This window comes from Oculina patagonica, chromosome 1 (genome assembly GCF_052425735.1).
Source record: "Oculina patagonica isolate OP01 chromosome 1, crgOcupat, whole genome shotgun sequence".
NCBI classification, from domain to species: Eukaryota; Metazoa; Cnidaria; class Anthozoa; order Scleractinia; family Oculinidae; genus Oculina; species Oculina patagonica.
This window is the reverse complement of record NC_135758.1, coordinates 23,604,196-23,620,273: the sequence shown is the minus strand read 5'-3', so window position 1 is coordinate 23,620,273 and position 16,078 is coordinate 23,604,196. Positions and strand designations below refer to the sequence as shown.

General features: G+C 38.0%; 2 protein-coding genes across 4 annotated transcripts in view; both read left to right on the top strand.

Moving 5' to 3' along the window:
- Positions 1 to 2,233, top strand: part of LOC144642177 (patatin-like phospholipase domain-containing protein 7) — a 38,333-nt gene extending 36,100 nt beyond the window's left edge. For 2 of the 3 annotated variants that reach the window (XM_078501165.1, XM_078501175.1), the window contains one exon: positions 44 to 2,233. In XM_078501165.1, coding sequence (XP_078357291.1) covers positions 44 to 103 — 60 coding nt within the window. In that variant the 3' untranslated portion in view covers positions 104 to 2,233. The remainder of the gene's footprint in view (positions 1 to 43) is intronic. The other variant, XR_013568710.1, reaches the window with a different exon arrangement.
- Positions 1 to 16,078, top strand: part of LOC144642940 (uncharacterized) — a 128,924-nt gene that overhangs the window by 48,138 nt on the left and 64,708 nt on the right. The window lies entirely within an intron of this gene.

Sequence of the window (16,078 nt, the reverse complement as noted above, 5' to 3'; positions counted from 1 at the left end):
CAAAGCATTTTCCTTCTTATATCTTGATCTTTTTGTTTTACAGTCGGATGACACCCACCTGCGAAGACGCATGGGCCTGCTTAAATCCAACAGTGAACCATGAATTACTCGAAAGTACAGTGGTGCAGGGTGCTGGAAATGATGTGAGAGCTTCTATGTGGTACTCAGTAGCCCACTTTGAAAGTGCAAAGGACATTGAAACGAATTTTCAAAAAGAAAGCTTAATTGGAAACGGATCACCGGAAAGAAAGCATCGAAACTGTGCCTTTACAGATCAAGTTTGGACTTGCTCAAAAGTGTCAGAATGAGCCAGTTCCGATATATTAATATTCTAACTTACCTCCGAGGCTTGAGGGAATAAAACAAAAGAAATGATAGATTCATCCCTGAACTTCGTCGAGATATCTTGTTTTATTCCCCCAAGCCTCGAGCTAATATATTGGAAATGGCCTATTAAAAGTTTACAAAAATCGTGAAATTTCTTATTTACTCTGGAAAGTGCAAACCGTAGATCTCTCCATTTTTGAGATGCTTTCTCGCAAAATGTGCTTGATATGTTTCGATCAATCATGGTAGCATAGTGTTAGGTGTTATACGAAGATGATTATACAAAAACTTCTTGTTTGGTAACACCATTATGGCCGCCGTGAAATCTCTTTACAGGGGAATTTGACTACTCTAACGAAATTAAGAAATTGATAATTTCCAATTTGAATAAATGTTTGGCAACAGATGGGAAAGCAAATCGTGGCGTAGAAATTGTAAAGAAATACCATGCAAGTAAAACTATTTTTGCAAGATGCATTAATTGTAAAAGGATTTTTTTTTTCATAAATTGAAATTAATTCTACGCCAAGGTTTCATATTTTTACGGAGCAATTTCTCATCTTTCCTGGGAGCTTTCTGTTTTTGCAATCATCTAAACTTCAGTGGTAATTTGAATTTAAATACTTGGAGTGTTGCTTTTGCTGCTCCTTAGTTGTTTTATAGTTTCAGTGAAAGGGAGGCAAATCAAATCTCTTCACGTTCTGAATTAATATTGGAAAGAAATAAACAGGAAACGAACAATCACCGACTAAATCACAAGGCTGAAAATGAATTGAATTGAATAAGCTTGGTTGGGCAATTTTCCTGAATATCTTTCGCATAGAAACACTTCATTTTGCAATATTTGTACAACAGTTATTTAACGATTTGACATTCAAATGAAGTTTTTTCGAAAACATTGCTAGGCACTGCTTAGATTAGTCTTCGTCGCAGTCGTAATACTTATTATATTTTAAGAAGTACGGTCGAGCCTCTGTTAAAGACACCTTCCCTATAAACTGGCTGCTTACTCTTGGTCTTGGTCATAATAGGTACGGATGACTTCTTGAAATCTGCGTCGTTAATTTTTCAACAGTAACTTAAGCGATAGTTAGCGAACACAAACTGCCATCTACGTGAAAATGTGGTAGTCAACAGCATAGTTCAGCACTATTAAAGTTTTCTAATTCACTGGTGAAACGGTGTTGAATTAAGGTAAAACTTTGTACCCTCCTCCCCCCCCCCCCCTCCCCCCTCTTTTCGAAGTGCTCTCGAGGGTGTCATCTTTAGCAAGGCTCGTCTGTATTTAAGATTTGTAACTGTTACGTTTTTTCAATATTTTCTAGCAAATTTTAATGAAGCATTAAGGCTATCTTCCATGTCAACATATATGTATTTTTGTAGTTATAACGGCTGCGAAAAAGACTTGTTAAAAAGCTAATTACTAGGATTTGAATACCATAACCTTTCGAAATTTTAATACAGATTTTCATTATTGGATCTCTACAACCGGGGCATAAAAATTTTTTAAAACCCTTTAATCATTAATGTCAACATGAAATTCTCCTTACTCGTCTCCATTCATTTCTTATAGTACAAGTTGGGGGAATTTCAGTGTAACTATTGATATGGTATGGAGAAATTAGATGCCGGTCACTATTAGGGTTAAACGTGACGTGTGGTGTGGAGTGAATTACGTACGTGGGTGGTTTGCTTTGACTCGTTCCCAGTCGTACCATCCTTCGCGTCTTGCAATTGTTCTCACAAGAGACGACTGGGGACGAGTCAGTGATTTGCTCATTATTTAACACAGATAAAAGAAAAGTCGATTTATATATTTTCTGCGCAGGCAGATGGGTAAACTACTAAAGAAAACACTTGGACTGTAAATGATTGCAACTTTGTAATAAATGATTTTGTTTGGTAATTCTCTTGTTTATTAAACTTTCAATCAAAATCTATGCTAAAACGAACGGAACTTTCGAAAGAAATCAGCCACTATTTCGTTGTTGTTCTTGTTGATTTTTGTAGTGAATTATGGTAAATTTCGTGTTAAAATATACTCGCCAGCCATCTTTGAAAATTTCGAGAATCCTCATAGTACTATGGAAAGTAAAGTAAATGTAACATATTCAAAACGCGAGAGAGAGTGCTTCATCACATTTCCAAACACCGAGCGCTGGAGAGTATTTTTAACGCGCTTCGAGGTGTTTAGAAATAGGAAACACTCGCGTATTTGATATATCTTCTCAGACGGGCTAAAAAGTAAAGTGGGTCAATCCCCAGAACTTTAAATTGCACCTGGAAAACAACAAAAAAAAACTATTTAAGTGTATTTCAGAATCAGAGAATTATTCCAAAACAGTAAAATATTGCCTGTTTTGGTGAGGAATTAGTTTTTTGTGAATTTATAAGCAGAATAGGCGATTTCCAGTTATTTTAAAATTTTGAGATCACCCTCTTTCAACTTTTACCAGGCATCCTTACTTATCAGAAATGAGCTTTAGCGGAAATTATTTTAGATCGGGTTGTGGGATTTTCCAGATACAGCCACCGCCATGTTTGCAACATTTTCAAATTGGGGATTTTACAGTAAAGTGGTCTATTTTCCTTTTCTTATATCGTAGTTTAACCAACGGGCGGCAAATTTCTAGGGTCGCTGAGAACTTTCATTAAGTTTTCTTTTTTTATAATAAAACTACTGAATAACTAGTTTTGTAGCTTTCCACGGGAAACGCGGGAAGTTGCAGATGAAGGAATATTTGCAGTGTACTTACTGAAAAGTCTTTGAACTTTTGTTCATTTATAATTAACGTCGAAGCAATAATTGCTTTCTCTAACAACATTCATGTGTGAAACACGAGGCTTAACTACAGGTGTTTTCGTGAGATGTCAAGAAAAGTACCGCGGTATTTGCACGTTAGAATGGAAGTGTTTTATGTCTTCGTTTCAAGAAGCATCTTCAGAAAGTCCAATGGCAATAATTCCTAAGTAAACATAATGTTCTGGCAGTCATTGGTTGACGAAGATTATACTTGTTCGAGATGCATGACTCCCACCATGTGGTATCGGTGCCTCGACTTGTCCGATGTATCAGTAAAGCACACAAATTGAGTTCTGTTGGTAAGAAAATAGCTAGATAGCAAAAGAATTGGAAGAAACACCAATTCGATGTTTTTATAATGCAATACAACTGTGACATATATCAATTCCAACAACAATTCCGCAATTTTAACGAAATGAAACTCATTATTTTTAAGTTGACAGAAAACATCACGCACATTTAAAATTCATGCATTTTATATATCTTGTATAAACTAGATGAAACTTACAAAATGTTAAGGTTTTTTTCAATATTATATATCTTTTTTAATTAGAATACCTCAAATACTTTAAATATTAACATCTCTTATTTTATAGCTCTGTATGTATTTGGATTTTTGAATAGATCTTCATTATCTGGTGAAACTCATTTTTATTTTTCATTTAAACAGAGTATTTCATATTGAGATCCACAGCTTTGGCAATTCCCAGGCTTTACTTATTGTGCGATGCAAATCTGTAAAGATAAACAAAAGATATGGATTATATAAATAAAGTAATGTCTTTTCGTTGGATTCAGTCGCAATCAGGCCCAACAAAACGCAAACATTTCATCGTGTTAATGCGGTCAACTTGGATTAAGGGGAGAATATTGTACTATTTGCTAGGCAAGCAGCATTTTTCATAGTCGGATTCGAATCAATGTCAGTTAAGATATCAAGAAGTTGTTCCATGAAATGTTCTCTTTACTTCGACAAAGATTTCAACTGACATTTTTGTTATTTTCGTTTTGCGCAACAACAATCTCGACCTCCTCGGGTTCCTACGATGGCAAAAACCGACCTGAGCAAAGAGAGGATTTGTTAAACAATTTGCGGTATGAAAAAAACGAAATGTTTTCTAAAGGTCCATCTCCTCGATTCTCAGAAACTCTAATGCCATCCCACGAGGAGTACAAACAGCCATCAAAGGAAAAACCGGAGAAGGAAGACCTTACGAGGCCTGACGGGAGAATTCCATCTCTTGCTATCGACGAAGCAGGTGTTTCTATCGTACATTGTTAATACATAATTCAAAGTCCTGTAAAAGCTTATTTACTGTGACTTTAAGTATCTCAAAAAGTAGGCAAACGGACGATGTAATACAGCACCTCTTAAATCGTTTAGTCATACTCACCCTTGTCCTTACTGTAGTCCAACTACATACAAGTAGATGTAGTTGCATTTTCACGACCTAACGATTCTCTAGTTGAAAAAAGTTTGCTATTTCCCTTTATCATTTCAACTGGTATTTCACCTTAGTAGACACCTAGGAATAATCACGAATATTTTCTTTTCATCAGATTCCCACTCAAAGATCAACTTCAAGAAGTCAGTTTCGTATCGACACAGAATAGCAAGAGAAATAAGTTCTTCTGGTAGTGAATTGGATAACATCACCTGTAACAGTCATTCTTCTTGTATGGGTAAGTGCAGCAACAAAAGAGACCCTGGACCAACCAATGATGACATCAAATGCTTCTGCGATGAACACTGTATGGTATTCCAAGACTGCTGTGCAGATTACGAACAGGCTTGTCTCCCAATCGGACATCAAAACTCATCACGTCAGTCCCTGGATGCCGAGCAATGGCAGTGTAATGATCACATTGATAGTGTTGAGGGTGCAAAGGGCGTATGGATGATATCGGCATGCCCTGCAAACTGGACCCAAGACGAAATGGCCATTAACTGCACTGAAAATGCGCCACATCTGTCTAGAGATTGCCAAAATGTTGCGCCAGTGATAGACGAGAAAGGGAATACTTACAAAAATCGCTTCTGTGCAATGTGCCATGGAGTTCAAGCAAATACAAGTCGATTCTATGATGCACAGCTGGTTCTAAATGTGAATAATGTTACACAGAGTGCATACAACACCTCGCGATTCATTCCCTTCAGATGTTCCTATTTGAAATGGAAGCCTCCCCTAGGTGTTCACAGGCGATACTGTCTTGAGCTGACAAAAAACGAGTCTTGTTTAAATAACTCATCAAGACTGCAAGATCACACGGCTGACTGTTTATCAAGGCCACCAGGAATTGTCAAGGACACGAGCATCAATTCTAAACTGTATTTTAACAGACACTGTGCTCTCTGCGCTGGTGTTCCTCTCGATAGCATTGCATGTGTGCCAACAAAACCCCGACTGATTCACGGGCAGCAGTGGACTTTTTCCGACTTATTAAGCCCAGAAGGTCCAGAAATTAAGCCCTGTCAAGATGGCCATGTTTTGGATCCTGTTTCCAAGAAATGCAAAAAGGCCCTTAAAAACGCCAAACCTTCTGTACCTTTCCTTAACAGGTACACGACAACAGTCCAGTTTAGATCGCGATCTGGATGTGAGGAAAGTAACCGTTCAGAAACAGATATAAGGAAATCCCTAGAGTCGGCATTAAAACACTGCTCTGCAGAGGTATTTAACATAGATGTACATTGCACTGTTGATTTAAGTTATTCTGCACGCATAACTGTTGCGTTCCTAGAAGCTAATATAACTCATTGTAATTTAACTATAAGGAATACATCGTTTCTTGTAATCAAAGGGAAGTGGGAGCCCATGTTATGTGCCAAAATTGACATTTACAAGCCGGGTGAGTATGTTGCTATAGCAGATGCTGACTCAGCGGTTTATATTAACGGAACTGGGGTGCTGATTCAAAAAATAGACTACTGGTCAAATCAAACTAGAACCAAAAACGGCTCGGTGGTTCCATTAGGTGATATTCATGTCTGTCGGAAAACACTCGGGTGTTCGGGTGAATTCGTTCAACTGGAGGAAAGCGAGTACGTCATTCTACCGAATGGATCCTTGTACAGAAGCGGCTCACATGTGATCAATGATTTTGTGACGGTAGATGGAAAGCCTGCAATCTGCATAACCCCTTCTGATGTCAGCAGCAGGACTGATGTGGCTCTTGTAGTTATATCTAATGTTGGAATAGGTCTTTCTGTTGTCTGTCTTTTACTTGTCCTGATAACGTATTCCTTGTTTAAGGAACTCCGCACTGTACCTGGTGTCAACCTGATGAACCTATGCCTTTCGTTACTCTTTGCACATTCTTTGCTCATGGCGGTTCGTGCGACTCACATTCGCCTCATTTGCACATCAATTGCTGTTCTGTTGCATTATTTTTTCTTGTCGTCTTTTGTTTGGATGTCAATCATCGCATTTGACACCTACCGCACATTTTCCAGAACCTGCCATACTCGCCAGGGAACAGGAAAGTTGAAGGCTCGCTTCCTTGCACTTGGTTGGCTTCCTGTCCTAGTCTTTGTTGCCATTTGTTTTTCTCTTGACCAATCAGGACTGGTTGCTATTGGATACGGTGGCAGGGACCATTGTTGGACAAACAATCCCAAAACTAACACGTTTGTGTTCGTAATTCCAGTGGCCTTCTCTATTTTGTTTAACGGGCTGTTTTTCCTGCTGACAGTAATTTCTATTCGGAAGATTAAAAAGCAAACAAAAAAAGTGGAAAGCGCTGGAAGAAGTCGCAGAAGCATGGTGTTATTTGCAAAGCTCGCTGTGTTGATGGGATTCACGTGGATTTTTGGCTATCTGATGATTCTCGTTTCTAACTATTCAGTCTATTTTGAATATCCATTTGTCATCTTCACCTCGCTGCAAGGTGTTTACATAGCGGTTGGGTTTGTGTTTACAGCCAGAGTAAAGAAAATGTATGATAGTCTGTTTTCAGTTACCATTGTAAGGTCTTCTTCTGCGTCGTCTTGTGAAACTCACTTTTAGTCTGTATCGTCCTATCTGTGTCTGGGATGCATGGCGGTAGTTCAATTTCGAATGTTTTCAAAAGTCTGGTGGAAATCCTGTGCTTTATGCATGCTAGCTTTTCATTTAAAAAGCTTGTTTAGCCAAAAATTGTGACTTTTCAAATAAGTGAAATCCCACTTTATAATCGTTTTCTTTTTATGAAGGAAGTGGGGGAACGGGGTTATCGAGCTGTATGCAGAAGACGTTTTGAGACAAATTTGTCCAAAACACAAATATATGGGAAGGTATGAGATCTGGAGAAATTTAAGTTATATATTCGCATGCATCTGATTTCTCCAAGTAAATTTCTTTTATAAGGGAGGCTGATGTAAAAGAAGCTATGTCACGGTATTTTAAAGTCATTTTATGATTGAATTTTTAATTCAGGAAGTATAGTAGCTAGCCCAGTTGCACTCACACGCTCGCTTGGTTGGTGGGTCGGTCAGTCAGCTGTAAACATTTTCTGCAACGTCGCTGAAATTTCAAATTTCTAACGCGGAAAACACCAGCTGAGTAAAAAAAAAACATTAAAAGTAAACAAAGATTAAATAACCGATGAAGGCCGAAGTTATTTGGTCGAAACGTCTTTAAACTTTTATTAGCGTTGTTTTATCGTCTATAGCACAAGTCATTGTCAAGCAGAAATTTTGTATTATAAACAAGGATAGTTACAACTGAGTAAGAATTAGGACAAATTGCCACAAACTTGAAAAAAATTGCCAATTTTTTTCAAAATGTGTCGTCCGTAACGTATCTCTTTTTGCCCTTTGAGTCTCGACTTCGAAATATCAATTCGCCTTTTAAATTAGAAATTCAAAAGAAGTGGATCCAATGAAAAGGCACTATTCAGGTCACATGAATCGCTAGAAATCGATTGATTACATAAATTTACTGTTTTGAATATAAATTTCACAACTCCGATACAAAATTCGCGTCCTATCTGTATGGGTATATCGACTTGCCATTGTAAATACACTTATAATTGTAAATACCTTATAATAGTAATTATAAGATAATATCAATACACTTACATATCATTTATTTAAATTTGAAGGGATGGTTATTATAGCTGCGCGGATGTTTGCCTAATGTTTCCCAGTTTTACTACACGGAAAGCATTGTTTCCAGCTTCAATGTTTGTCTTTAAAGGCCTGGCTAAACGATCGAGAACACATGTTTCCAGAAACACCCGTAGCGCGCACGTTTCCCAGTTAATTGCCACACGGGAAGCATTGATTTCAGCGTCAATTTTTGTCTCTAAAAAGCAAAATTTGCTTCTGCTACACTGCAGAAATTTTCCATGTTTCCGCGCGGCATGGAACCATGGAAAAACAAGAAAACAATTTTGGAAACATGTTTCCTCGTTTTGCCGGGCCTTTAGATGGATAAACGTAATAGCTGTCAATTATTTGATGTTAAATATAAAAAATGGCTGTAAATAAAACGTTTCACTTATTTGCACTTTAAATGCAGATGGTGTTAAATATAAACTAAATAAGGTAAAGTGACATTTTGTAGCACAATGTAAGATGAAATCAATAAAAGAAGTGAAAATTGAAAACTTTTGTATGGTCCCGTTGATCAGAGAAAAAGAAATGAAACAGATTCTCAGCGGTCCGGAATCCTTGAATTAAATTGGTTAAAAACGCGCGATCAAGATTTGACTTGATTGAGGTGCACACTTCCGCCATGTGGTATTGGTGCTTCCACCTGACCTATATATCAGTATAGCACAGAGATTGAGTTCTGTTAGTGGCAGAAGATAGCTAGGAAACAAATCACTTCGTTCTGTATTTGGCAAATAATTAGAAGAAACACTAATTCGATGTTTTTATAATGCAATACAACTGTGACATATAACAATTCTGACAACAATTCAGCAATTGTTATCGGAATTAAACTAATTATTTTCTAAAAAATATAACTCAAATTAAAAATTGCGCCATTTATGTATCTTGTCTAAACTAGTCTAAATTGTTTTAATGGAAATACTTCAAATGCTTCAAATACTTCGGTAATTTTTTGACATTCTCTGTCTTTGTTATTCTTTGAACGCACGATTTTGGAGTTAAAATAAAAAGTATCTTTGTATCACTGCTATAAATTTCGCTGAAATCTCAGCCTCGTCAGGCAAGTTCCGCCATCTTGAATCCAAGATTGGTAGTGTTGAGGGTGCAAAGGGTGTATGGATGATCTCGGTATGCCCTGCAAACTGGACCTAAGATGGAATTGCCATAAACTGCACTGAAAATGTGACACATCTGTCTGGAGATTGTCAAAAGTTTGCGCCAGTGACAGACAAGAAAGGGAATACTTACAAGAATCGCTTCTGCGCAATGTGCCATGGGGTTGAAGCTTATGGAATTCAATTCTATGATGAACAGCAGGTTAAAAATGTGAAGAATTTTACCAAGAGTACATACACCACCTCGCGATCCATGCCGATCGACTGCTCCCATGTGAAATGGAAGCCTCCCCGAGGTGTTCACAGGCGATACTGTCTTGAGTTCACTAAAAACGAGTCTTGTTTAAACAACTCATCAAGACTACAAGATCACAGTGACTGTTTATCAAGACCACCAGGAATTGTCAAGGACATTAACATTAACCGAGTCTTATTAATATTGATTCTACTTAATATACCGAGGTAATTACAACTGCGCGGATGTTTGCCTAATGTTTCTCAGTTTTGCTACACTGGAAGCATTGTTTCCAGCGTCTTATTTTGTCTCTAAAGGCTTGGCAAAACGAGAAAACGTGTTTCCAGAAACACCCGTAGCGCGTGCATGTTTCCCCGATGTTTCCCAGTTTTGCCACACGGGAAGCATTGTTTCCAGCGTCAATTTGTCTCTAAAAAGCAAAATTTGCTTCTGCTACACTGCAAAAACTTTCCATGTTTCCGCGCAACATGAACTTTTGTTCATTTATAATTAACGTCAGAGCAATAATTTCTTTCTCTAACAACATTTATCAAAAAATGTGAGAAACAAGAGGCTTACCTGCAGGTTTTAACGTGAGATGTCAAGTTTAAACACCGCGTTATTTGCACATCAAAATGGGAGTGTTTAATGTTTTCGTTTCAAATAGCATCTTCAGAATGTCTAATGTTTATAATGCTTAAGTAAACATAATGTTCTGGCGGTGCTTGCTTGGCGAAGATTTGACTTGTTTGAGGTGCACACTCCCGCCATGTGGTATTGGTGCCTCCACCTGACCTTTATATCAGTATACCACACAGATTGAGTTCTGTTGTTAAGAAAAAACCTTGATAGCAAAAGATAGCAAAATAAATCGAAAAATTACTAATTCGATGTTTTACAATGCAATACAACTGTGACATCATTATTTTCTCTTGGTGACATGTAACAACTCCGACAACAATTCCGCAATTGTTAGCGGAATGAAACTAATTATTTCTTAAAGTTGATAGAAAACATAACTTAAAGTAAAAATTGTGCCTTTCATGTATCTTGTCTAAACGAGATGAAAATTGAAAAACGCTTAAACCTGTTTTCGCTGTAGTCTAAATTTTTTAATGGCAATACTCCAAATGCTTCAAATACTAACTTTTCTTTAATTTGTAGTTCTTAATTAAATGTAATTGGATTTTTGAATGAATTTTCATTACCTGGTGAGCTTCCCTTTTTTGCATTTAAGCAAAAGATTTCATATTGAGATCCACAGCTTTGGCAATTCCCAGGCTTTACATATTGTGCGATGCTAATTGTAAAGATAAACAAAAGATATGGATTATATAAATGAAGTAATATCTTTTCGTTGGATTCAGTTGCAATCAGTCCTTACAGTACAAAACGCAAACATTTCATCGTGTTACTGTCAACTCGAATTAGAGGGAGCATCTTGTAATACTATCTGAACAAGCAGCATTTTTCAGTCGGGTTGGAATCGATATCAGTCGAGATATCAGGATTTGTTTCATGAAATGTTCTCTTTACCTCGACAAAGATTTCAACTGATATTTTTGTTATCTTCGTTTTGCGCAACAACAATCTCGACCTCCTCGGGATTCTACGAAGGTAAAAACCGAGCGGAGCAGAGAGAGGATTTTTTAAACAATTGGCGGTATGAAGAAAACGAAATGTTTCTTAAAGGCCCATCGCCGCGATTCTCAGACACACTCGTGTCATCCCACGAGGAGTACAACCAGCCATCAAAGGAAAAACCAGAGAACGAAGACCTAACGAGGCCTGACAAGGGAATTCCATCTCTTGCTATCGACAAAGCAGGTGTTTCTATCGTTCATTATTGATTGGTATTTTAAAGTGTTGTAAAGGCTTATTCACTCTGACTTCAAGTAGGCAAACGTACGATGTAATACAGCACCTCTTTAATCGTTTAGTCATACCCATCCATAAGTTTGTCCTTTCTATAGTGCAACTTCATACGAGTAGTTGTAGTTGCTTTCTTAGTTCATAACGAGCAAGACCATTTACGAAATTAAGAATCGCAGTAAGTGTTTGTCGACAATCGACCTAAAGATTCTTTAGTTGAAAAAGTTTCAGATTTCTTTCATCATTTCAACTGGTTTTACATTTTAGTAGACACCTAGTGAATGATCATAATAATAATAATAATAATAAATATATTTTTATAGCGCCTATCCAGGCCTGCTCTAGGCGCTTTACAAATGTTTAAAAAAATATATATATATATATATATATAACAAAATCAATAAAAATTTTGTTAAAATTAGCTGAATAAATCTTAAAATTAAAAATTTGCATTAAAAGTAATAAAAAGTAAAAATCGCTAAGAGTAATAAGTTTTAAAAAGAAACGTTTTGAGTTTTGATTTAAAAGAACTTAAATTGTCACACGAGCGGATAAAAACAGGCAAACTGTTCCAAAGTTCAGGCGAGGAAACAGAAAAAGCTCGAGATCCATAGGACTTGAGGTGGAATTTGACAGGGTTGAGACGTGAAGAGTGTGATGATCGGAGGGTTCTTGAAGGTTGGTAGTACGTTAGCAAATCTTGAATGTAGATAGGAGATTGTTGATGGAGAGCTTTGAAGGTAAGTAGCAGAATCTTGAATTTAATGCGTTCAGAAACAGGAAGCCAGTGTAGTTCTTTCAGTATTGGAGTGATGTGGTCGTATTTTCGGGAACAAGTGATAAGTCGAGCAGCGGCGTTCTGAACAGACTGGAGCTTTTTTAAAGCGTACTTCGGCACATTATACAAGAGAGAGTTGCAGTGGTCGAGTTTGGACGATACAAAAGCATGGACCAAGATCTCGGTTGTTTTCGTGGATAAGTATTTCCTTATACGGGAGATGTTGCGAAGATGATAAGAGGCAGATTTACAAATAGAACTGATATGTGGAAGCATAGTCATGGTTCTGTCAAATATCACACCGATGTTTCTGGCAAATTGAGATGGCTGAATTATATCTTGACCAAAACGGATTGGAGGTAGAGACTGCTGCGGATTGTGCTTCGAGTAAAGGTAGAGAAGTTCAGTTTTGTCTTTATTCAGTTTTAGCTTGTTAATAGACATCCACTTGTCAAGATCAGACAAACATTCCTCGATTTTTCCGATTGTATTGGTTAATTCGACATCGTTGTTTGTTGAAAAAGAGATATATAGCTGAGTATCGTCAGCGTAGAGGTGAAATTGCATTTCGTGATGTCGTAGAATGTCAGCCAGTGGTGCAGTATAAAGTAAGTACAGGATAGGCCCTAAGACCGAGCCCTGGGGGACTCCACATTTGAGCTCATGAGACTGCGATTTAGTTCCATCGATTAAGGTAAATTGTGTACGGTTGGTAAGATATGAACGAAACCATTCAAGAGCAGTGCCACAGATTGAAAACTTGGAGTTCAATCTTCCTAGTAGAATGTCGTGATCGACAGTGTCAAAAGCAGCAGATAAATCCAGTAGCAGGAGTATAACACAGTGACGATCGTCAATGTCACGCAAAATATCATTGTGTACACGTACAAGAGCAGTTTCACAGCTATGAAGTCGCTTATAGGCTGATTGTAGCGGTTCATTAAGTTGGTTGGTTTCCAGGTAGTCCTGAAGACGTACTGCAACAACTTTTTCGATCATTTTTGAAATGACCTTGAGATTTGAGATAGGCCTATAATTACTGAGAATTTCGTGATCCAGTGATGGTTTCTTGAGTAGTGGCAATAAGACGGCAGTTTTTAGAGAAATAGGCACATATCCAGATTCCAGGGACAAGTTTACAATCCTACATAGTGTTGGTAGAAGCATGTCAAAGTTTTCTTTTAACAAAACAGCAGGCAGAGGGTCTAGGCTACAAGACTTAGACGCAACAGTACGTGCAACCTTCGAAAGTTCAATGATTGAAGTAGGTGAAAAGGCGTTCAGCTGACAGTCAAGCGTCGATTTATCTAAGGTGCAGAAGAGATCAGACGTTACGTTAACTTCGAGTTTACTTCTAATATTGATAATTTTATTTTCGAAGAAAGTAACAAAATTATTGGCTAGTTCTGTAGCCGAGGAACAGGTCGGAAGACACTTCTCGGGCTTCCTGTGGAGAAGGCGGTCGATGGTGCGAAAAAGGGACTTGTTATTGCTTCCAGCCTCGTCGATAAGATTGGAGTAATAATCCATTTTTGATTTGAAGATAGTGTTTTTTACAACAAGGCACTGTTCGACGTAGGATTGGTAATCAGACGCAAGACCGGAACGACGCCAGCACCGTTCACGTTTGCGACAAATGGTTTTCTGCTCCCTGATTTCATTATTATACCAAGGAGCATGAGGTCTTAGGGTGATAGTCCTTGTGCGCAAGGGTGCATGTTTATCCAGAATCGAGGATAAAACAGAATCATACTGATCGCAAAGCTCCGTAATATCTGACGAAGGTGATTTGACCAAAGAAGATGAGTTGATATCTTGGCATAGCTTATGTAGATTGACATTGCAAAGCTTTCGTGACGTAAGGACTTGTTTCAGATTAGGTGGTCTTTCAATAGCCAAGTTACAATGGACAGCAAAGTGATCGGAGATAGCAGGGTCATGGATTGACAAATTTGAGGTCGTTATTTCATCTAACCTGGTAATTATGAGATCCAAGACATTATGACTTTTATGGGTTGGGATATTGGCATCCATGGCATTCAGATTGAAGCAGTTTAACAGATCCAGAAATTGACAAGCTGGGCCGTTCGATCGATCGTTAACATGAAAATTAAAGTCGCCAGCCAGGAGAAGTTTACCAGAGGAAGATACCAAGAGTTCCAGTAATGAGGTGAATTCTTCGAAGAATTGAGCATGTGTAAGGCCATTCTTAGATGATACAGGTGGTCGATAAACAATAACAATACGTATAGCAGATGAGCTAGAGTGAAATAATAGTTCCATAAATTCAAATGAATTACGAGTAGAGGTATTCACTTGTTGAATTTTGAGATTCTTTCTGTAAAGCAGGCCGACGCCACCACCAGATCCATTTGGCCTTGGTGTGTGAACAAAGGCATATCCCAAGGGGCAAATATCGCGAGTAATATAGTCAGAACATTCATCAGAGTTAAGCCAAGTTTCTGTTAGAGCCAAAATGTCGATGTTTTTATCTACCACGTAGTCCTTGATCTGAAGAGTTTTATTGACAATAGATCTGGCATTCAAAAGGCAGAAGTTGAGTGTCGACTTTGTAGATGGAAGTTGAGGTGGTTGTTGTTTGATCAAAACAAGATTATTCAAATTAGGTCTCGAAACAATTGGCCTCCATGATGAAAGTTTACGTTCGGTAATAAGCGGTTTAATTCTGTAGAATCCAGATGATTGCTTTGTAGATTTGCCAGATCGAATACGGCGTGTATTGAGAATTCCAAGAGTTTTCAGGAACTGATAAAGATCTGGTTGAAGCGTAGATTTAGACCGTAATCCAAGGAGTTGCGTTCTTGAATAATTAGGTCTATTGGCGGGAACATTTAAATCTTCGTAACGCAGTGCTGGCCGTTTGAGCCAAGGATTTTCGAAATCAGGACCAGGATTGCAGTGAACATCCATGCAAGTAGTAAGATCCATGAAAAATATGGAGTGAGGAAGAGCCAAGGTGGTCAGTCCATGTTTTGTTGACTTGGAAATTGGAAGCGAAAGTTTAAAGTTACGTCCCGTCGACTCACGCTTGAAGCGAAAACGAACATCCAGAAATAAACAGTTAAAATTGTTGCTCTTTGAGTGGTCCGATCGCCCAGAACTGACTTGACAACCATAGTTAAGGTCATTAGAGACAATTTCATGACCACTATGGATGTTGAGATGAAGAAATAAAAACAAAAATCCTAAAAATATGCGGAGTAATAAATCGAAGCGGGCAGCCATATTGGCGCATACATTATATGCGCCAATTTTATTCACATTAGATTCCCACTCAAAGATCAACTTGAAGAAGTCAGTTTCGTATCGACACATAGCTACAAGAGAAATAAGTGACTCTGGTAGTGAGTTGGATAATATCACTTGTAACAGTGATTCTTCTTGTATGGGTAAATGCAGCACCGAAAGAGACCCTGGACCAATAAGCAAGGACATCTACTGTTTCTGCGATGAACACTGTATGGTATTCCAAGACTGCTGTGCAGATTACGAACAGGCTTGTCTCCCAATCGGACATCAAAACTCATCACGTTCCCTGGATGTCGAGCAATGGCAGTGTAATGATCATATTGGTAGTGTTGAGGGTGCAAAGGGTGTATGGATGATCTCGACATGCCCTGCAAACTGGATCCAAGATGGAATTGCCATAAACTGCACTGGAAATGCGAAAAATCTGTCTGGAAATTGTCAAAATTTTGCGCCAGTGACAGACGAGAAAGGAAATACTTACAAGAATCGCTTCTGCGCACTGTGCCATGGGGTTGAAGCTAATGCAAATCGATTCTATGATGCACAGTTGGTTCTTAATGTGAATAATGTTACACAGAGT